General features: G+C 41.8%; 1 protein-coding gene across 1 annotated transcript; it reads right to left on the bottom strand.

Annotated features, from left to right (window-relative positions):
* Positions 1–1143: 1143 nt before the first annotated feature.
* ZNF692 (zinc finger protein 692) lies at positions 1144–22794 on the bottom strand. The gene is made up of 12 exons (XM_042454959.1): positions 22549–22794; positions 20022–20227; positions 18103–18134; positions 16674–17204; positions 14390–14444; positions 13142–13309; positions 11338–11463; positions 8249–8311; positions 7349–7427; positions 5407–5521; positions 4352–4451; positions 1144–3124 (listed from the first exon to the last, which is right to left on the bottom strand). The coding sequence occupies exons 2-12, from the start codon at positions 20210–20212 to the stop codon at positions 2821–2823; spliced, it is 1764 nt and encodes a 587-aa protein (XP_042310893.1). The 5' UTR covers positions 20213–20227; positions 22549–22794; the 3' UTR covers positions 1144–2820.
* Between the last annotated feature and the right edge of the window lie 1395 nt (positions 22795–24189).

Raw genomic sequence — 24189 nt, 5'->3', positions numbered from 1 at the left:
AAGAGAAAATTCTGGGTTTGTACTGAGCTTCCTCTTGGTAATTATTGGGGAAGAAACAAGCCAGAGTATCAGTTTAGGTATTTCTGCTGGGATATAGGTAAATTCAAGAAACATGCACCTCCAGCTGTTCTATGGTAAGCTACAATTCCTGAAGATCCTTGGTTTACCATAGCTTGCCAACCAGCCCATGATTTCTTTTTCCTATATTCCCCATTAAATGGCAAACAAGAGTGCTCTAAAATGTGAGGAAGATAGTTATGAGCCAGTGTTTCCAAGATTTTGGAGCTTAAGACTGTTTTTTCCTGAATGGAAAACTCCCAAATTGTTTGCCCAGAGGTCACTCAGTATGAGTTGCTGTTCTACACTTTTCAAATTTAAAACTGAAAGGAGGCATGTCTAGAACAGCAACTCATACAGAGTAACCTCTGGGCAAACAATTCTGAGTAAGGGTAAACAATCTGTAAATGTCCTGCAGAATATATGCCTGAATGAGCCATTATCAGAGCTACCAGAGACAGAAAAGTTACATGTCTTCAAAGAAGGCATGTGTAGCAGAGTTCAGAAATTAAATTATCAGAAGAGATGTCATGTAGAAGATGGAGTAAGCTTATTTTCTGGAGCTCCAGAGACTAGAACATATACCAATTGATTCAAATTATGCTTTTCCCTCTCAAAGATTCCACCTGAATATCACGAAGAAATTCTTTACCATAAAAGCTGTTCAGTGGAATGGACTGGGCAGTGGATTCTTTCTTTGGAAGCCTTTAAACAGAAGTTAGATGGGTACCTTCCAGAACTCCTTTAGATGGCCTTTATGGTCCCCTCCAACACTATGACTGTGAAATTTAATTCTTCTGAGTCAAACTAGAAGTGATTCCACAAGAAAAATAAGCATTCTGAAATCAAGATCATGCACAGTTTGGGGTTCCTCAAAAGGATGGACTTCCATGTTCTTCACATGATAGGTTTGATGCTTTGGCTCATGTAAGCCATGGCCATTTCCCAAGAGAGGGAAAAGAACTGATTTAACAACTAAAGTTCAGTGTTTGACTGAAGCTGCTATTCCTCCCAAGCTGTAAGGCAGGAATGGGGAATTTCTTTCAACCTGAAAGGTGAATTCAGTTTCAGGGGGGGTTGGGGGGGGGGGGGGGGGGGGGGAGTACATTCCAGCAATGGGTGGGATGAAAGGCAAAAGGGTGCAACCAAATATACCATCATACTTTAATCTGAAACTCTTCCTGCCAGTAATGAAGCCTTAGGAGAAGCAATTCAACTGATTAGAATGGTGGAGAAACCTGTAGAAAAGCTGGGATGCTACCAACAAAAGGCAGTCAAAGAGCAGGAGGAAACCCAGAGGGCTAAATTTAGCCCTGGGGCCCATGGTTCCTCACTCTTGTTCAAGAACATGAGCATTCAAAGTAGGATCAGGCAGAACTTACCCGAAATAAAACTCCTCTGGGAATGAAAGATCAAGAGTGGCACTGAGATCAGGGCACTCATTGGTATCTAAATAGTGGTTTCATTTTTCCATATACGTTCACCCAGATACTCTCCTGTGAACTCTTTATTTGGCTTAGCACACTGTATGAGAGACCACAAATGTTTTCTGGTTGGCAAAAGTAAAAAAATTGCATCTTCACACTGTTTGACATGAAAGGTCTCAGGAGCTGTGAGGAGCACAGTGGTGAAGGCTATACTTATTAATGGCCCACGTAATTTAAAAGCTGTGTTAAGCTAATCAGTGGGAATGGAAAACAACTAAGATCAGGGTTTACTTAATGCAGAAATAAATCCAGGGTGTAGGACTGGCTGCAAAATGTTGTTACCTGAGAATCTCACCTTTGATTAAAAATAAACACACACACACACAAAGCTAGTCTTTTTGGAGACATAAGGACTAGGTATTTGCTACTTATTTTAGGCTTGAAAACTCGGCAGATCTCAAAAGCCAATGCCTAAGATTGCCAAGGGATGGGACTAAAGTGCCCAGTACAGCTTCCTCTCTAGAACTAGTCAGCCAGCTTTCCACATCTAGTAAAATGTAATTTTGTAAAATAAGTACCTAGAAAAATTAGGTAACTTATACTAAAATGTAAAATTCAGTCATTCATGGTACAGAATCCTTAGTCTAAAGTACCTTCAATCCCTGATCACAGCTCTATAACGGCACACATGCTTTGAACAGGCAAAGGCCTTCCATCAATTTCTCTGCATTCAGCAAGTGTGCTCTACAGGAATGGGGCTGGTTTTCCCCATCATGTCCAGGAACAGATGCAAACCAAATGGACCAGGGTAATAAATGGAAAAGAAGAAAGCCTGGCCATGTTGAGCTGCAGGATCTTGTCAGGTTCTCAGCTGGGATGGTTTAAAAAACAACCACTGGGCACTTCATATCTTCCATCATTGTCCATCCACATAAGGTAAATCCAGAGCAGGGAGAACTAAGACCTGGGTGCCTGCCTTAGAATCAGCTCCTTAGTCACTTGGGAGTCTGAACAAAAGCGTGTCGGCCATCCACCACAAAAGGAAAGATTTGGGGGTGATTCCTATTGGATAATGGCTGGCCCTCCAGAAATGAGACAGTGTTGAGCATAGGACTCTCTGTCTGATGCAGGAACTGGCTGAGCTGAGCAGGTGGAATCTGGTTGGTGGATCTGTGCTTTAGGGGCTCATGGCCTTCTTCATCCCCTCCACCCGGGGGGGAGCCTTCATCTCATGGGTACTCTGTAGCCGGGCATGAAACCCTAGAGCCCTTCTCTGCTAAGGAGATTTGTCAGGAATCCTTTGTGCCATTCTCTGCCTCTCACTTTACACAGTCCTTTACTCTATAATGACTCTGATGGCAAGGGGAGAGTGCCCTGTCTTCTCCTGTGTGTTACTAGGCTGGACATGCCCAGAGTTTTCCAGCTGCTCCACAGCCAGTGGTGGGCCAAGGACAGACTGGGGAGGCCCAGTGACCGTTTCCGGATGACTCTTGCTCTTGTGGGCTGTGACGTTATCCTTCTTCTCAAATTTCTTGCCACAGAGGTCACAGGAAAACTGGTAAAAGGAGTCGGCATCGTGCTTCTTCATGTGCCAATTCAAGGAGGCCTTCTGGCGGCAGGTGAACCCACAAATCTCACATCTGTGGAGGAGAGGAGAAAAAGGAAAGAGGGAAGGGCTTCAATATACTGTATGTGTCTGAGGCATGAAATGAACAGCCTTTGGGAGATCCATGGTTTGGCCTTCCCGTTCTGCATACGGCCACAGAACAGGGGCTTCTTTGGTTGGTCATTTTGAAGAAATGAAATATTCAACAACTGATATATGTTTTGGGGAACTGGAGAGGTTAAGTAACAAAAATGAAAATTGTTTAAAGAGAAAGCGATTGAATGGATTAGCACTAGAGGGTGTGAATAAAGATTTGAAGATACAATGATTAATATTTTAAAAATCTAGAATGGATGGATATAGATTGAATAACCTATGAAGAATGACTTAAGCAGCCGGGTATGTTTAAGTTAGAAAAGACCAAGAGGTGACATGATAGTCCTATTTAAATACCTGAAGGGATGTCATGTAGAAGATGGAGGGAGCCTGGAGCCAAATTCCAAGAAAAGAAATTCTGGCTAAAGACTGGGAAGGATTTCTTGATTGCAAGAGTTGTTTGAGAGTTGAATACACAGCCTAGGAAAGTGATGGGCTCTCCTCTTCTGCAGGTGTTCAAACAGAGGTTGGATGACCATCTCTCAGGAGAATTTTAAGTACATAGTCTGCATGGCAGGGAGTTTGAGTAGACGGCCCTTGTTATCCTTCCCAATTCTATTATCCTAACAGAACTAATAATATAATACATGACTAGTCATCATGATTTGTATATGAAACCTGAATAAGGTTGCTAGAGTGAAAAGTGGATATGGCTCCTGTACCTTCAATGGCGGTATAGCAAATGGAATTTCAGCAGATGTTGCTTATTATCTGGTTGTGTGACAAGAAACCTCTGCTGAAATTCCCTCTTCAACACAACCCATAAAGGTACTGTATAGGAGTCCTCTCCACTTTTCACCATGGAAACCCTAAATCTGAAAGATCTTCAGAGTGTGTCACCGACCACAAGATGCTGGTGGGCAACAGCAAGATAGAGAAGGTTACCAGCTTTGTTCTTTATTATTATTATTTATGGTTTTTTTTACCCCTCCCTTCAGCTCTAAAGGCTATCAGAGCTTTGCTGGCAAAGGTTTCCTGGAGAAATCTCTGATAGCCTTATGGTAAGCATGGCTAGATGGGCCCTTCATCCAACTATCCTGTGGGTCTCTTCTGCTGTTCTTATGTCATGACTGAGACTGGAAAGAGCCACAGGGAGAATACTCACTGTAAAGGTTTTTCTCCAGTGTGGATTCGTCTATGGATGATCAAGTTGCTGCTTGTCCGGAAGGAGCGGGCACAAAACTCACAGATGTAGTCACGTTTATCTGCAAGTTCGGGGAGCAGGAAAAGGCACGTCACTGGTTATTTTGAGTTGCATGGCAAAATTTAGCAATATATTTCCCCTCAAAATATTCAGATCAGAACAGACCTCCTGTGCCTTTAATAATCCTTAAAGAGACACCTGTGTTTTTATCTTACTAATTTTAAAAAAAGAGAACGAAGGAAAAATGGAGTTTTGTGGTACCTTTAAGACTTAACCAATTTATTTCAGTGTAACTTTTTGTGCATTGCAGTCTGCTTCTTCAGATGCAAGAAGTGGAACTGGTATCTCTACACTCTACCCTTTCTTCTTATTGGTTGTACAGAGAAGCTCACCCTCAGAAACAGTGGCGCACTGAGTGGCCTGACCATGGAGCTCCTGCAGGTATGGCTGTGATGGCTGCAGCTCTGAGGACAGGCTGTCCCTTTTCCCAGTGCTGCTCAGTGTGGGGATTATTAATTAATTAATTAATATCCTGCCTTTCTCCCGGTATAGGGACTCAAGGCGGTACCTGGCATGTGAACAGTGGGCTGGCCTGATAAGCACAATCCAGTTGTTTGTATGTCACAAAACCCTATGCTAACTCCAGGGTTTCAGGAAAATACTGGGGGCTTCCTACAACTTTGCCAACTCTGGGAAAAAGTTGGGTTAATTGGGATGACCCATGGTATGCATTGTGCGATCAGGCAACACTATTCCAGTGGTCGGCAGGGCCAACAGCAGATGGTTTGGACTACAAACATGGGCTTATTTTACCTTAAAGCTCTCATTGCCAATAACTAGGCCTTAGGACACATCAAAATTTGAGAATGGGAGAAAAGCTGTATGAAAGCTGGAAAAGGCATCCCAGGGAAGGGATCATAGCAAAGTGGGAAGACCCAAAAGGCTGGATTTGACTCCAGGGCCTGAGGTGCCCCACCCCTGTCCCTCAAGTGAGTTTGTAGATGTGGAATACTCACCACTATGCAGTTTCTCATGTTCCTTGAGGTGTTTCTTGAAATTGAAGGACTTGCCACAACTGGGATCTGAACAGGTAAAGGTTTTTTGGTGAACATGCTGGTATTTCTTGTGATGCTGGGGAAGGAAAAAGAGTCCAAGCTGAACAAACTACACTAAATTCTTCTAAGTACTCACTACTATAAACTACCTAAAATGATTACCAGCTTTGTTAATATAAAAATGATCTTGTTCCTGCTATTTTTTTCCAAGAAAGCTAAAGATTGGAGAACAGCCAAAGGATGGAGAAAGTTCTGAGTAATAGTTGGAATTTACATTAAAACAAAAATAAAAATGGAGACTTAGCCAGTATTTATTCCCTCCTCCCAGCAAATCTAGGGAGAGTTACATACTGTTTTTTATTTAATTATTTTTAATGTTCTGTTTCTTAACCTGTACAGAGTTAAGGGACACAAGGGAAACAAGAGAGTGTATACTATCCTTTCTTCCATTTTTATTTTCAGTGACCCCGCAAGGAAGGCTAGGTGCAACCAGAAACTACTACAACACCCGGACGAGCCCAATGTCTGCACAAAATAACTTTTCTTATGATTTCCATTTTGGCAGCCAGCCTTACAAATCTACGCTTTTCTAATATGCCAGTGTTGTAGTAGGTTGAGCACAGGAATACAACTCTGGAGATCAGGGCTCAATTCCCTGCTTGAGCATAAAAACCCACTGGGTAACTTTGTGCAAGTCACATTCTCTCAGCCTCAGATCATGGCAATGGCAAACCCCCTGTGAAGAAATGTGCCACAAAACCCTCAAGATAGCTTCATTTTAGAGTCACTACAAGCCAAAAATGACTTGGAGGCACACAACAACAACAAGAAGGGGTAGCTGATGAGGCATGCTTATCCACTTTGCACTTTTCTCTCTGTTTTGCTCTTCAGGCATGCTCAGTAAAGGATTCTGTTCTTTACCTTGCCTGTTGTACGCAGGCACACATAGCTAGACTACAATTGTCTAGAACAGAATCCTGCTCTTTCCCAGCTCAAGCTGCATTGTTTACTGCAGATATACTGCTGCAACTTGACACTGAAAGTCTGTTCTGCTAGTCCTCGTCAACCAACTTCCCAATGCTGATGTTACTAAAAACGTCAAGCTATACAGAGGATTAGATGGAAAAAGGAGCTGGGTGATTATTTAAAAAACTTTGTAAAAAGGAGAGATTTGTCAGAAGCTTTGTTAAATGAGTTATGCCTGTACTATCATAATATATTTTGTGTGTGTGATAATCTTAATTTACACAAATAAAGAGGAGGGGGGGACCTTCCTGAATCAATAGTGTGATTTGCATCCACTGCCACTTTCTGTGGACACTGCAAATCAAGAAGGCACTTTTTTGTGATATTACAAACTCCAGAGACTATGCATGTTTATCAGCTTCAGCACTCAATTCATCTGGGTGCCTACAAGCAGGACATCAAGGAAACAGCCCATGGAGAAGTTACTTTTTGGGATTATAACTTGCAGAATCTCCCAGCCATTGTGACTACTAGAACTAGGGGATTCTGGGAGTTTAAATCCATAGAAATAACTTTCCCCAGCTCTGAAATAAGTACACCATTCCATTGTGCACTTTAGGAATAATGCCTTGGAAGTTCAAACGGTGTACAGAGGAATCAGACCAAAGCCTTTCTGGTCCTGTAGATGTCCATTTCACCTTCCCTTTAAGGAGTTCAAGGAGGTAAACACAGTCCCCATCTATATCCTCACTACAACCCTGTGAGGTAGGTTAGGTTAAGAAATCAACAGCTAGTCCAAGGTGACCCAGTGAGCTCCATGGCAGAGTGGGGATTTGAACTTTGGTCTCTTTGATCCTAGTCCAAAACTTTAGCCATTATGCCTTGCTGGCTGGAATGAGAGACAGGACAGGGCTTTTGCCACTAATCTGTAACTTACATTCAAGTATTGCCGGTTGGAGAAAATCTTCCCACAGCCATCATAGTCACAAAGGAGGATCTCTCGCTTGGCTGCCTTCCTACAAAAAAAGAAAAAGAAAAAAAGGAAGGAAGGAAGGAGAATCCCTTAAAGCTTCCAGCACTGAACATTATTACAACAGAATTGCAGAACAATACAACAGTACTTCCAGTATACAGAACTGTGTTTGCAGAACTGTGGAAAGATGTCTAAGACTGGTCACCAGCTTTTAAAGCATTTATTACCAAAGCAAAAATATCACTTTAAATATGAATTCTGCAAGCCAATACAAAATAACTGCAATGAATTATTATTACTTTTAACAATGTCAGATAAGCTTTCTATAAATGTGAATGGTTTGTGTAACAGTCTATACAACCTTCTCTTTATCTTTTACCCTGGAACATCAGGGTCAGTCTACAATTACAGCATTTTAAGAAAATGCAATTAAAAACAAGACCAAAATGAAAAACACAGTACTGAAGTCCATTTTAAAGACAAGAGTGCCTAAGGCGGCAACAGACCAGTTCTTCACTGAAGCACAGAATATTTCACAATAGCTTGCTACAGTTATTTTATCTTAGTCATCTTTATCTTTGTGTATGTTAAAGAAATTTTAAAAAACACTAGTAGTCATTTTGAGCAATCCTCCTTTTTTCAGCATAGGATAGGTGAAATATAAATCTGTTATACACAAATTAATACACACATATTGTTAAATAATACACAATCAACTGGTTAGTGTCTAGTTCTAGTTAGGCACTGAGTCAGAGGTCTTGTTCCATGGTGCTTAGACCTTCTATCTTTGTTACCTTTGCTTTTTTAGCCAAGTAGGTTATGAAAATGCCTTGTAGAGTTGAAAAACCAATGAGTGGTGCCCACCTGATTCGCTTTGGACCAATCTGGGCCACATCTTCATCACTAGGCTGTGTCCACTTCTTACAGCTGTACAGGAAGAAAAGAGTATAACAAAGAAAATGTTTCCTCCAGAAAAGCCCTCCATTTGCTGTTGTGACAAAAATGGGAGTAGAGCTTGGAGATGTTATTTTGTGGACTGTAATTTTCAGGGCTTAAAAACCCTAAAGGTACAAAATCTTGTCTGATATTGGAAGCTAAGGAGGGTCAGGTCTGGTTAGTACTTGGATGGGGATCACCAAGGAATACATGGTGCTGTAAAAATTTCAGAGGAAGGCAATGGCAAGCAAGCTTATTTCTGCTGCTCCAAAACACAAACCAGTGGATTCAAATTATAAGAAAAAGATTCCACCCAAACATCAGGACGAAACATCTTGACTGTGAGAACTATTTGCTACCTTGAAGGGTCATGAACTCTCCGTTCCTTCTTTGGAGGTCTTTAAATAGAGTTCAGATGGGCATCTTTCAGGAGTGCTGTAGTTGTGTATTCCCTGAATTGTGGACTAAGTGTCACTTGTGGTCCCTTCTAATTCTAAGATTATATAGTAATATAAATTTTCCTTGCCTTAACTCTATGAAATACATCAGATCACCTTATATCAACAAGTGACTTGAAGGCACATAACTTTACTTTTATTATAACTCCCATAACCCCCTGCTAGTATGGTCATTCTGACTCAAGGATTTGGGGAGTTTTGGTCCAAAAAAGTAAAAATTTTACACCTGGGCAAGGGAAGCAATGGTGGCAGTGGCTGTGTAATGGGAGGGTTAGCACTGGGCCTAGAATAGCTATTCTAGCAATCCAGGAACACAAAGCCAATTTCTGGTAAAACCTAGAATATAATTCTAACCTAATGCTAGTGGATCTGTAAAGCAGGGGTGGGCAATGGCAGCAGGACCAGTTTTCTGCCCTGCGACCCTCATGGACTGTATTGACTAGCAAAAGTACCAAAAAGTGTGTGGGTGTATGTGTGCGGACTCCAAAGTGGCTAGAAACGTAGTTCTGGTTTTGAAAAAACAGTATTTTTAACATTATATACTGCAGCGGGGGCCTTGTTTACAAGGAAAATTGCAATTTATCCTTTTTTGTTGGCCAAAGGGTAGTCTGGAGAATCTGGATGGGTCTTGAGCTGCAAAAAAGACTTTAGGGTCATCATAGCCCACTTTGCCCACCAATGCTATAAGCAATCGGACACAAGCTCCCTATGTATGCCATCTGCATTTGAGCCAATTGTCAAGGAGACTGGCTTTTCAACATTGACTAAGGAGGCCTATAACTCTGGGCCAGTTCACACAACCATTTGATCAGACAGACCATTTGCTTTTATATTGCAGTGCCCTGTCTTGTTGCTGTGTGTTCAATGTTGCAGTGGAGCTGGGCTTGCAGGCTTTAAGTGCTGGAACATTTTGAGAATCACTGACAATTATGTCACCTGTCAGCTCTCTCCTGCTTTCTTGTTCCCTCTTAGCTGCAATCCTCAGTCATAGAAGACAGTGAAGGGATGGTTTATTAACAATACAGTGAGCTGTATCTGTTGCAGTACAAAATACTTCAATGGATGTCCTGGTCTTTAATGAATAACTGAGATGCATTAGCTTTGCAAACTACCTGTTCTTCTAAAACATAGTTGATGATATAAATCAAGACTTGTTGCGTGTCTTTCATGTCGTTTCCACATTATGATGACCCTAAGGCCACCCTATCATGGGTTGTTCTTGGTAAGAATTATTCAAAGGGGGGTTGGCATTGCTCTCCTCTGAGGCTCAGAGAGATTGATATGCTTAAGACAACCCTTGGTTTTCCTTGGTCGAGTCATAAAATCCAGCCAGTGGAGCTTCAAAAATTTGCATGATGCCTTTTTTTTTTTGCACTTTTGATTATCCCAATAGAGGTGTCATTATTTTGTGGATTTTGGACGTTGTTTATTTTGCTGTATGGCCAACATCCCTAGATATGTTTTTTTAAAAGATAATAAAGGTGTAATGTGCACTCCAAAGGTAATGTAATGAGCAGGGATGAAGTTATACCTCTGACAAAATGAAAGATGTTGCTATGTTCTTTTGAAAGCTAATTTTTAAGGACATTTTAATGGGAATTTTTTGAGTCTCCCCTCACCTGCCCCAAAGCAACAGAAAAGTAACATAATGAAGTAATGCAAGAGTTTACCAGCCTTCCAACATGACAACATTTAAAACCAACAAATTACTTAAGAAAGTACAACTTTACTTAAGAAAATTAATTACTTAAGGAAAAAAAAAAAAGAAGAACTTTCCAAGCAGTGAAAGAATGGAGTGGGTTTCTTTATTTCTGACAAAGGCCCTTTCTATTGCTGGCATGCAGTGGCAATTTCCATGTCAGTGGGGCAGTGAATTCAGTAAAGGTTCTTGTTTAAACCTTTAATAACTCTTCAAAATAGGTTAAATACCTTGGATATCTCTTTTAAAGTAAACACTAAAACCAAGAATGGATTCACTGTCTCAGTGATATGAAAGCCACCAGCTGCTACTGCAGGGATTCAGCTTCCCACCCTCCCAGAAGGACTGAGGCCTTTAACGGGGGAAAAAAAGAAAAGAAAAAAGAACTGCCAAACCCTTTACTAAAATAATGGAAGTATTTCTCAAGGGCCAGATATTTTCCATGTTAATTCTGATATTTTCCATGTTATAAAATGGTTTGGTCCTCTTTTGGGTTTTCATTTTGAAACTGGATCTGAGGCTGCATCTGCACTGTAGAAATAATTCAGTTTGACATCGCTTTAAATGTAATGGCTCCATCCTATGGAATCCTGGGACCTGGGGTTTGTTGTGGCACTACAGCTGTCTAGTAGAACAGTCTAAATGGCTCACAAAACAACAGTTCCCATAATTCCATAGCACTGAACAATGACAGTTAAAAGTGGTATCAAACTGGATTACTTCTGCAGTGTGGAACCAGCTTTGGTTGGTCCCCCAATCAGTTTGAGAAGATTTGGCATCTGTCCCTGCCCACTTGTTTTTCAGGATCACCACCTCCTCCCTCCTGTCTCACTTATTTACACCCGCCTTGTCCCCCTCACCTCACTTCGCCACTCTTTTCCTCAGAAGGGTCCTGGCTAGTGAGACACGTTTCACCAGTGGGCTGCTCTTCTTCTGGAGGGACTTTACTCCCCTTTATCAGGTTGTGGTGTCGTTGCTTGGAGTCTCTACATGAAAAAGCAAGATGGGAGACAAGTATTTACCTATAAGGCCTGGTCCACCTAGAGCAAGAGATACATTAACTAAAACTAAATTGATTAGTTTTTACAGACTGATAGAGAAGACATCACCATATGCTTTAAATGGAGAGGTGGGGGCATGAGGTAGAAACACTTGTCCAACAGCTGAAGAGCCCCATGATTTCCAGCCCTGATTTAGGTGTAAGAATTCATTCCCACAGTCATTATGTTTTCATGAGTATCCCTGTAGATTTCATTTAAATTATATCACTCAAACAAGGAATTTAACTAATGATCAATGTGGTTGGATCCTGCATACCCTTACTGTTGCCAAAAGACCTGTACTCCAAGGCTTGAAAAGATCCTACATCTATTGTTCAGTGTTCAGAAAAATCTCATTGCTTTAGCTACTCGTGAACATGTTATTTTATAGAAGCCAACTTGGGGAAAAAATGCAACTATTGAAAAAAATGTGACATTTTGAACAGTTTATGTGAATATTGTAAATACTGAATACAGTGGGCCCTTGGTATATGCTAAGGTTTGGTTTCAGGACCCCTCATGGATAAGAAAATCCATGGATGCTCAAGACCCATGAAATACAATGGCATTGTAAAATGGTGTCCCTTATATAAAATGGCAAAAACAGTGTTTGCTTTTTGGAATTTATATATTTTTTTTAAAAAAAAAAAATCAAGCTGTGGTTGCTGAAATCCATGGATACAGAGGGATGAGTATAGTTTATTTCTATTTTAATGTTGTTTTTGTGTGTACTTTTAGCTATATCGCATTTATATTGTAAGTACTTTGAGTCCTAATTTTGTGAAAAGGGCAGGGTATAAAGAAGAGGATTATGAATGATGATGTTAATGCTGATCTCACACCCATATCTTATGTACTCCACCCTTTCTTTCTATTTCTCCTTTTTTCTTTCTCTGTAATCATACTTTTTAAAAATTCAACAATTAAAAAAAAAGCCATTGTAGGTTTTAGGCATGTGTATACAGCATCCCATTGTCTCTCTCAGCCTGTCTCATTATACGACTGGCAACTGTCAGACCATTTGCAAGCTTTTAAGTTTGCATAGAAAGAATATCTCTGAAAGGCAAGGCACCTTCCAGTCAAAATTAGTTTTAATGTCTTTGCTCTGGTTTAGGAATATTTTATTTTAGCTGGGATGTATTTTTAATTCACAGGGCGTTGCAACTGCATAATTGTTTTGATTTCAGTTTTTAAATCATGTGGTGTATGTTGTCACATTTTAGGATGCTTTACATCTTGTGAAGACTGTCCTAAAAGGCAGTATAGTAATCATATAGAGTCTGCCTTCTCTATATACAGGGGATCCGTTCTGGACTCCCCCGTGTATGGGAAAAACAGCGTATGCTCAAGCCTCATAGGAAAGAATTAGGCACGTGCACCTCATTACTTCTAGTAGGGCCTCATTACTTCTGTGGGGCTTGCCTTCCGCGTAAGCTCAAAGCCACGAAGGCAAGTCCGCCTATGAGGAGGGCAGACTGTAATGAATGAATGGAAAAAATAAGCTTATTTTCCTGCTTCTCATGCATCTGCACTCAATGGGAATTTACTCCTGACGGCCCCACTGGAGTTGTATTCCAGAAAAGGAAATTTCCCAACTTTCCAAGTTTTTCTCTAAGCTCTTTACCTCTCTAGAGAAGGATGATAATTCTCATCTCGCAAGTCATCTGCATAGGCCAGGTTGTCTTCCTCTGCCAAATCATCTTCATCTCCTTCTTCATCTCCTCCTGCTTTTTCTTCTTCCTCTTGTTGGTCTGGCAATGATTCAGGCGTCCCATCCAGTGGAGCCAAAGTGCTGAAGAAAGTCCCCAAAAAGTGAGAGGAAGGGATGCAGAACTCAAAATGTCCTTCAGTTCAGAACAGATCTCAGTTCATCTAGGTCAGCCACATCCTATCTCAAAGGCAGAAGAATTTCTCATCACTAACACATCAATTAGCATCTTGTTGGTTATATATGCTGAGGTAATCACTAGTTATGTTAGTGTATGTACTTTTAATACTGTAGTGGAAGGAGATGTCCAATATCTTCTTCCACAACACATCTTGCTCTAAGTATGCAGCAGCAACAGGTGGGGGCCAGGGACTCCTGTGTGCAGCTCCACCCATCCAGTTGTTCACTGGCTGCAAGGAGTGTGCCCAGGTTCATTCCAGCTGCCCTTGAGCATCTGGGGAAAAGGAGCAATCTTATGTGCCTATTAGAGTTCTAGGATCTTCAGGAGTGACTTCTTTCTCTGTTCCACCACCTTCTCAGGCTCATTTGGTGGGAACAAGGTCACTCTCAGTGGCCGCTCTCAGACTTTAGAACTCCCTCAATAGGGAGGTCAGGATGTGCTGAACATCTTGCTGACCTTCTCTCAGCAAGTTAAAATAAAGGTTTGTTTTTTTTAAGAAACTGATCAGGCTGTTTAATAAAATTAAAGTATTATTTTTAAAAAAGTATTTTTACCTCAGCAGAGGTTCAATTTCCACTGGGAGAGCTTGGGCAAGTCACAGGCTCTCAACTTCAGGGGAAGGCAATAGCAAACCTTCTCTGAACAAATTTTGCCTAAAAAACCCCATGATGGGATCTCCTCAGGGCTGCCATAACTTGGGAATGTGTTGAAGGCACACAACAACAAATGTAGTCTTTAAATCAATTTTAATGTTTAATGTTTTAACTTTAAGAATCATTTAATTGTTGTGAAGTTGAAGGCTTTCACGGCTGACACCCATAGTTTTTTGTGGGTTTTTCAGGTTATGTGGCCATGTTCAAGAAGAGTTTGTTCCTGATGCAAAACGTAAACTTAAAATCACTAGACACTATAGAGCAAACTAGCTTGCTAACCATATCTGGACACAGTATTTGAAAAGCCAAAAGGCAACTGAAGAAACTTACTTTTCAGGCGTTGGGAGTTTTGTTCCACCTGGAATTATTTCTTCGGATGGAATGGCTGAGAGGGAAAACATGCAACAATCAGGATGACCAGGGTGAAAAAGCCACATACTGTGATCAACAAGACTATACATTTTGTAACTTTGCAAATTAAAAGATGACCAGCTCATAAAGCAAAATGAACATGCTATAAAGAGCTCAAATGCTGAGAAATCATGCACATCTAAGTAACATTTTAAACTTTTTATTTATTAAACAGAGGTATTTGTTCCTTTGTTTAAAATAGTAATGTTAAGTTAAGCAATGTACAAAATGCACCAAAGGCATGAAAAACTCTTAAAAGATTTTGTGGGTAAGGGAACCTCTTCATTGCTTCCTACTCCTTGGCCTTAGAGAGAAACCAGGCTTTTAGATTACTTCCAATGGCCATACTTCCTTTGCTTAGGTACCAGGAGGAAGAACATCTAGTTAAACAATGCTTGTATTTTTAGTCCCACACATTTAGTGTTAGCCCACCTGCCACTGGCGTGCAACCCTTATCAGCTTCTATGAAACAGGATGAAAGATGTTCTCCACCCTTGTCCTGGATTTTGTATACACCTCCTAACACCCTTCAACTCTTGCCTATTCCAGTTTCCATTTTAATTCTTCTCCATCTGAATCAATTCTCACTGTTGTATATGTCAAAAAAAATGATGGCTGTAATTCTAGATCAGCAACTTTGTTAAGCACAATTAAACAAGTAGTATCTTCTGGCCAGACTCCTCCACATACATATCTTGCCTTACCAGACAGCAACCACTGTGAGCAATGGAGGTCTGTTCTCCTGTAAATTGTGGTGCAGAAGTTTGCCATTTTCACCTGTCCCCCCGCCAACGACTTCTGGTGTGATAATCAGAAGCTAGATCCCTGTTGCAATTCCTCCTTGCAGGAGATTGCTTGCAGGAAAAGGGTGAAAATGTCAGTCTTCTGCATTCCAATTGACAGAAGAACAGAAGCTATTATTATAATTGTTACTGTTATTGCTATTACTTTTCAATAATTCTTCCGCAGTTAAAAATGTTGTGCAGTATAGCGTATAATAAAATTATTAATGTCAGATCCTACCAACAATCTAAACTTATGGACACATGACAAAGAAAAAAAAAGAGAGGAGACAAAGAACAGGAAAAAATGTGTCAATTCTTCGTGGTTTCTGATCTTTAAATGAGAAGATCTCTTCCGGTTGCTAATAAATGATAAGAGCTAAAAAGCTGTGTTTCATAAACCATATTTCACAGACCTCTCAGGTGTGTTTGGTGGGAATAAGAGAGAGGGCCTTCTCAGTGACTGCTCCCAAGCTTTGGGACTCCCTCCTTAGAGAGGCCAGGAAGGCCCCATCCCTGCTGTACTTCCGGCGGCAGGTAAAGACATTCTTGTGTTGGCAAGCCTTTGCAAATTGATAAGGTCTGGGAATGCTGTGTAACATTTGTAACATGTGATTTTAAATCATAACTGTTTTAACTTTTAAAATGGTTTAATTGTTTTTTAAATTTTATATTTATACATTTTAATGATGTATGGTTTTTAAATTGTGTTGTTTTAGATTTGCTGTTTGCTGCCTTGAGTCCCTATGTTGGGAAGAAAGGTGGGATAGAAGAAAATAACAACAACAACAACAACAACAACAATAATAACAATATTCCAGAATAAGGAATAACCATAACCTGCTATGATTTCTACAATGCATGCTTCTTTAGCAGAAAATGGAAAGTGGTGGGTTAAGGTTTTTATTTTATTATATAATATAACAACTGGGAGCTTATGGGAGCACTTTCACACCTCACAGTTATAGCACTGTGATTCAACATTAACTGCCATGGCCGCATCCTACGGTATCCTGGGATTTGTAGTTTAGGGAGGTAAATGTAGACTTTTCAGCCAGAGTGCTTTAGGGTTTCATCAAATGACAAACCCAAGAATTCCTCAGATTGCAGCCACGGCTGTTAATGTGTAGTCACAGTACTGTAACTGTATAGTGTGAAAGGACCTGGAGGTAGCAATCCAAAAAAAGAACTTTTGCATACTCCATTTTTAAATTAGCTGAGCTTAAGGCTTTACTTAAGGAGCCAACTCTTTTTTCCAGCTCTCTTTCACCCAAAGGTATGCCACACTGGTGCACTTCACATTACAACGCAACACTCCACAAAATGCTTCCTCAACCCAGGGGAGGCCTTGCCAATCCCTAAAATCCTTTGGCCAAGAACGTTGCCACCCGCCTCCTCTTGCAGCCTGCCAGCTCCCTCACCTGTCTCCTCAGTGCTGTGGCCACGCAGCAATACTGTCTCCTTGCCCAAGTCTGTTCCGCTGCCAGGAGATATGCATCCTGTCCTCTCTCTGTCCGCACTGCCCTCCCCATCCTCTCTGGAAGATGGCTCTGCCTCATCCACTGGACATGGTGAGTTAGAAGCAAGCGCTAAGGAAAAGGCATGGGCAGCTGCAGCCCGGCGGAGGGAACGCCGGCGTCGGATGGTGGGGGAGGGTGGGGGACTGGGCTTGGAACTCACGGCTTTTCCCTCCTTCTCCTCGTCTTGGCCTCCAGAGGTGACTTTGCAGAGGGGTGGCGTGCAGGTCTGTGGGGTGGAAGGTTTCCAAGAGAAGGTGTGGCCAGCCAGGCACTCCCACACCATGCTGTCTGAAACTCTTTTTTGGTCCAACAAAGTGGACTTCATGTTAGGGATGAAGCCACACTCTTGGCTGTGATTATGGGAAAGAACAACAAGGTGCTGCAGTGCATTGGAAGGAAAAGGATGAGGGGTGGTGTTGGAGCCATCCTGTCCTGGGACAAGAAAAAGAGAGAGAGAGAGTGGGGGTGGGGAGAATAAAATCAACAAAAGCTTCAACAGAAAGCAACATTCCCATAAATGAGTTTCTCTTGCATCTACTTGCTTTTGTAACCCCTGTGAGTATTGTTTTGGCCGAGTGGGTGAGGAAACCCTAAGGAACGGGCTGTACTAACTGGCTGAGTTAAAGTATGTGGAGATTCTTTGTGTCACCATGGAGGGTCACTACTGAACTCAATGAATCAACTGTCTGATCTGGTATAAAATAGCTTCTTATGATGTTACACAGCAGCAGTGGCTGTCCTTACTGTATAATATGTATATTACCAATTACTACTGGAAGCAGAGGACTGATTTATATATCCAAAAAAGATCTTCCAGGAAATGGAGCACTTCAAAAAGAAGATAAAGCGTTCTAGCATACTGCTCACACCTGCCCATCCTCAAAAACTAATGAAATATTCCTCCATGGCAGAAGCAAGCAAGTACACGATTTGGGATAAAAACATAATCCTTGTTGTGCTTATCTGCAGGAGGACAGATGTTGCCTAAGGCCAGGGTAGGTGGATGGCCATATAACCGGTGAAGGAAGTTTTGGAATGTAGTGTGGGCAGGCTGGGAACTAGAAAGGAGGTATGTTAAATTGGCTAAGAGTGTCCAGTGTTATAATGTGTGTAGTGTGCCAGGAAGCTATAGTCTTTGTACAACCCATTGTTGAAGGATTGGAGTTTGTGACCACAATTCAGCTGTTTCTCTTTCTATTCTCTCTTTGTAGTACTTTTTGTCCTGAGGTCAGAGATGGAATGCCCTCTCTCTGAGAACTATATAAAATTAAACAAATTAATACTAACAGAAGTCACTTCTGATTTCCAGAAATTCTGAAAGGACACTTACCTGTTTTTACCACTGAGCTAGATGAATTGTACCTACATGAGAAACGACAGAGGTGGGGAAGGAGGGCGAAAAGACAGAACACTCGGTTAGATGTGCTCTTGGTTAATAATATCTATAACTGCTTTAGCACACAAAATTAACACCCCCAACAATGGCATTTCAGAGCAAGGCCCTCCACATATTATCAAATTGAAACTCCCAGCATCCCTCACCACTGGCAAGGGTTGCTGGGAGCTGCAGCCCAGCAACATCTGAAGGGCTACAAGATTCCTATCCCATTTTACAGCAGTACTACCCAACGTGGTGGTTGGTGGACTGATACTGGCCCAAAGCCATTGGTTGCTGGACCATGGCAAGCTTCCAGGAAAACAAGGGAATAAAATTTTAACCAAGTCACAAATATGGTACTTGATGCAGGAATATTCGGAGAGAAAAAATCCTGTTGGTCCCCTATATCAGATAGTTTGAGAAGAACTGCTCTAGAGAATTGTGCTAACTTCACATAGTTTCCCCAGGTTCAGTGTAAATTGGATGCTAGGGGTCTTAAGTGTGTATACTACACAGTTATAGCTGTTTAAAACTGCCATGCTCCATCCTAAAGAATCCTAGAATTTAGTAAGGCATTTAGTGATTTGGCTACTTACAAACAAATTAGGTTTGCATTCTTCCACAGCTTCCTGGATGGCTTTTTTATGGTAAGGTAAAGGTAGGCAGCCAATGACAAGGGAAGATGGAAGTTGCACTCAAGCAAAATCTGGTAGTCCGCAGCTTCCCCATATCTAAAAGCTCTTGCAGATAATTAAATACATGCACCTACAGGACTGAGAGACAGTGGAGTTTGAGGAGGAAAAGAGGCAAACTCCAAAGTTACCATGCCTGCTGATGGGGGAAATTCCTTTTTACCATTCTGTGAGCGGTAAGATGGTGCCCATATTCACAAATCACTCTGCTTTATGTGAAGGCAAGTCTGTCTTCAACTTCCCCTGTCATGTAAAATGGATACTTTGGTGCTGAAGGCCCATGGGAGAAAGGACAGCAAAATAGCCATTAGCCACTACTATCTATTGCCCCAAAACTTGCCTGTCTCCTCTTCTGTAGTGTTGCCACGTTTCCTAGAACACAATTGGGTATTTAGATAATGTTGGGCTACAAATTCCCAGAAATGCTGGCCAGCACAGACAGTAGTGAGAATGCTGGAAATTGCAATCCAACAACTATGAAAATTGTGTTGAATTCCAGGTTTAGAAAAAAGGCAGAGTATAAATAATCTAACATAACACAACAAGAACTGGGGGCCAAATGGCTAGACTAACATGACTTCTAAAGGAGAAGCCAACTGAAGATTTATTTAAAATAGTGAAAACTGTTTATGGACTTTTTGAGCAATAAGAAGCCCAACAATGTAATAATCTGTGGTTATTGTTATTAGTAATTTTAGCAGGATTATTTAATTGAATCTGTAATTGCAGAATTATGCCTGCTTATTTACCTTTTCGTTACAGTTTGGGTGGTGTCAGAGTCCTATTATGATTTTACTTGGTTTCCCCCATTTCCCCCCTCTTCTTCTTTCTCTCTCTTTTATTTTATTTCTTTTTATTTTGAATCTATTTTTGAATACGTATCTATTATCTTAGTTTTGATTAAAAATTAGACTGTCAGCATTAAATTAATGAACAAACATTAAAACAACAACAACCACGGGGAGGGACTACATGAATCCCCCTTTCTCTTAGAAGAAGACATTTAAATCATGAGTGAGAATCACGTAGCCCTGCAGATGTTGCTGGATTACAACTCGTAACATTCCTCAGCATTCACTATGTTGGCTAGTTCTAGGATGGGACTTGAACAGGCCACGCTTGATTTAGACAAAGGTAGCAAACGTAGCAATTCCCTGCTCACATGCCACAGGTCCTCACCTGTCAAGCAAGTACTTGGCCAGCTGGGAGTGCAAGGAGAAACCCAACTGCTCTTTAAGCTGACACCACTGATCCAGATGGCTGCCGATACGAATCCGGCATTTGCCGCGCCTGGCATCCAACTCCTTGCGTTTCTGCTTGCGAATAGTTTCCGAGGCCCGTTGGCAGCCCTGGCGCATATGCTCCATCATCTCAAATCCACTACACTGAGGAAAGACAGGCAACTGAGTTAGAATACCATTTTAATTCCTATTGCACCACAAGCAAGTTATCCATCTATCCATTCACCCATCCATCCATCTCTTCATTTATACCTTGCCCTCTTCCCAGATTGGGACTTAAGGTGGCTTACAAAAGACAGAACATTACAATAAATAGTTTTAACTAACAACTGGACAAAGCCTATTTAAAATACTATATTAAAATAAAGACTGAAAGCAGTACAGCACCAGAAAAAGCCTTTTTCTTGTAAACAATAATTTCTCAAAGACTTGCTGGTGCAGAAAGGTCTTCCCTTGCCACCAGAAAGACTGCAAAGAAGGAGCCACCCCAAATTCCCTTGGGAGAGCAATCCAAAGTCTAGGAGCAGCCATGGAGAAGTCCCTTTTCTGCATTCTTACCAAATCAGCCTGTGAAGGCTTAAATGGGCTGATATAGGATGGCATGGTGTTTCAGTTAGCCATACAGGGCTTTAGAGGCCATAATCAGCACTTATAAAATATACTTATAAGATATACTAACAAGAGAAGACCTGAGTCCACCAAGCGCTGAGCCAATCCCTCATATCAGGGGTCTTCACAAGGTCCTCCTACCCAGTAGGAACCAGTAAGGGAGGACTGGCCGTCTCCAGCAAGGACTGAACATGTTCCAGCTGCTGAGGCCCTTCTGTGAGCCTCAAAGCAAAACTTGGGAATTATTATTATTATTAAACTTTATTTCTATAGCGCTGTAATTATACACAGCGCTGTACAAAGTTGGTAAAATTAAGAGTAAATAAAAGCCTGCTGAAGGCGTACATTCTAAGATAATAACAATTAAAAGAGGAATAGATAAAATTACCATATAGAAAGAAAAAAAAACAGATTAAAAACATCAAATATCAAACAAATCACATCCCATCAAATAGTGTCAGACAGCCAGATGACAATCACAAATTCCCTGAGAACGCTTCCCTAAACAATATGGTTTTCAGCTCTGTCTTAAAGCTGGTTAGGGAAGTGATGAGCCGTGCATGCAGAGGAAGAAGGTTCCAGGAATGAGGGGCAGCAAGAGAGAAGGGACGGATCCGGGATGGGGCAGAGAAGATCCTGGGTTGGGAGAGGAGACTTTGGCTACCAGAGCGGAGAGTGTGAGTAGGGATGTAGGGAGAGAGAAGATCGGTTAAATAAGGAGGGGCCAGCCCATGCAGGGCTTTAAAGGTGAGTAGCAGAAGTTTGTACCTGATGCGGAAAGGAAGAGGGAGCCAGTGAAGGGAAGACAACAGAGGGGAGACATGATCATAACGGCGAGCGAGTGAAATAATGTGTGCAGCTGAATGCTGAACAGAAATTAATGGGTGGAGGTGAGAGAGAGGAAGCCCTGCCAGGAGGAGGTTACAGTAGTCTAGTCGTGAGACCACTAGGGCATGGACCAGTGTCTTTGCGGTAGAAGCTGAGAGATATGGACGGATTTTGGCGATATTATAGAGAAAAAATCTACAGACTTTGGCTGTAGACTGGATCTGAGGGATAAATGACAAAGAGGAGTCAAAGATGAAACCAAGACTGCGGGCTTCCTGGACCGGCTGGATAGAGATGTTATTGACAGAAATAAAGGTCCTTTATTTCTGACTACAACTTCCAGAACTCCCAAGCCAGCATGACTAGTAGCCAACGTTGACTGGGAGAATCTAGAAATTTTGTGGCAAATAAAAAAAGTCTAGGGGAAAAGTACAAAAAAAGCACGGAAAGCTTTTATTGTCTTTAGTACTGTATACTATAAGTGTAGTAATGTTGATGCTCTAAGATCCAGGCAAAGCGTGTGTGTTCAAGGCAATGTGCTTTGCCAGAGGATGAAAACAACAAGCAATACTGTATATATAATGTCTGCTTACATACAAAGAATAAAATAAAGATTCTGCCCATATGCATAGCAGGCTGAAAACTATAAATCCCAGAGGGCATACAAAATATAAGCACTTCCAGGGGACATATAGTAGTATATATACTGTATATACAAAAAAGACAATAAAACCAAACGCATTTCGACTACGCGTCTTCCTCAGTGGGGAAGAGTGAGCTGGTGTAGCAGCCCAAGAATGCGTCTATTTGCAAGGGGCCATCCAGAGTAAGTAAGTAAGTAAGGAGTGGGTCAGGCAATCAGTTGTATGCCTTGGGTGCTCCACTGAATTGCAACGCTATATAAACTATTATAATGTTGTAGATCTTGCCAAAGAAGCCAAATAATAATAAATTTAATATAATAATAATAATAATAATAATAATAATAATTAATAATAATAATAATGCAGGGAGGCGGAGGTCCTTACAGGAGCCGAGGCGGAGGGGGAGACACGTGTCAGGGGATTCCCACGAGGCCCGTGACACGGGGATTCCGAAGAAGGAGGAGCCCTCCTGAGCAGCAGCGCCCCCTGCCGGCTGCCTCATCCTCTGGCCCTGGCCATGCCTTGCTGGGAAGGAGGCTCCTGGGGAAGAAGGGAGACCCTGGCTCCTTTGAGGATGCTCCTCCAGGAAGGATGCTTGCAGCCCGGCTCCAAAAGGAAAGCTACACAGGAAGGGGAGGGATCGGGGGCGGGGAAAAGAGAGGAACACAGCACTGCAGGCCCTTCCTTCCTGCATGGTCTGTGGCTGTGTGCCTCCCGTGGTCCCTAAATCCTGTGCCCTTTAAGGGCTTTTGGACTTCAGCTCCCAGAGTCCCAGGCTGTTGGCCAACGTGGCTGAGGCTTCTGGGAGATGAAGTCCACAAGTCTTTTCTGATTTACGGCAGCCCTAAGGTGACTCTATCATGGGGTTTTCTTGGCAAGGTTGGTTCAGAGGGGGGTTTGCCATAGGCACCCCTGAGGCTGAGAGAGTGTGACTTGCCTTGAGCATTATTATTATTATTATGATTATTATGATTATGCTTTATTTATATAGCAAATGTACACAGTGCTGGCCATACAATTAAAACAGATAAAATAAATCTGCCTATGGCGTACATTCCACACAAATAATTAAACAATACACATTGATTCGTGTTAACATTCAATAAAATAGGGCAGACCACAATTTAAAATAACATCAGATAAGAATCATGCAACGCCTGGGGAGGCTTCCCTGGACAGGTTCACCTTGTGTTGTTGTTTTTTCTGCCCTGAGTGTGATTTGCCTCAACAAAACCCCAGAATAGGATCACCATGTGTGTGTGTGGACCTTCAAGTTGTTTCTGGTTTATGGCAACCCTAAGGTGAATTTATCCTGGGGTTTTCTTGACAAGGTTTGTTCGGGGTGTGTGTGTGTGCCATTGTCATCCTCTGAGGCTGAGAGAATGTGACTTGCCTCAAGCAAATCCCCTGCCAGGAAAAGCCCAGGATAGGTTCGCCTTGCGTGTGTGTAAGTGCATGTGCCTTCAAGTCTTTTCTGATTTATGGCCATGAACCTATCCTGGGGTTTTCTTGGCAAGAATTGTTCAGAGGAGTTTTTGTCATTGGCACCCCTGAGGCTGAGAGAGCGTGACATGCCTTGGCAAAATTGCTTGCCAAGAAAACCCTAGGATAGGTCCGCCTTGTGTGTGTGCCCTCAAGTCCTTTCTAATTTATGGCAGCCCTAAGGTGGATCTACCCTGGAGTTTACTTGGCAAGGTGTCTTCAGAGATTGTTGTGGTTGTTGTTTTGCCATGGCCTTCCCCTGAGGCTGAGAGAGAGTGACTTGCCTTGAACAAATCCCTTGCCAAGAAAACCTCAGGATAGGTTCACAATGTGTGTGTGTATTCTCAAGTCACTTCTGATTAACCTTTCCTGGGGTTTTCTTGGCAAGATTTGTTTGTGGGAGGGTTGCCCTGGCTTTCCCCTGAGGCTGAGAGAGTGTGACTTGCTATGGCAAAATCCCTTGCCAAGGAAATCCCAGGATAGGTTTTCCGTGTGTGTGTGTGTGTGTGTGTGTGTGTGTGCCTGCCTTCAAGTCTTTTCTGA

This window comes from Sceloporus undulatus, chromosome 2, assembly GCF_019175285.1.
Source record: "Sceloporus undulatus isolate JIND9_A2432 ecotype Alabama chromosome 2, SceUnd_v1.1, whole genome shotgun sequence".
NCBI lineage: Eukaryota > Metazoa > Chordata > Lepidosauria > Squamata > Phrynosomatidae > Sceloporus > Sceloporus undulatus.
Note: the sequence above shows the minus strand (reverse complement) of the source record. Positions and strands in the feature narration are given on the sequence as shown.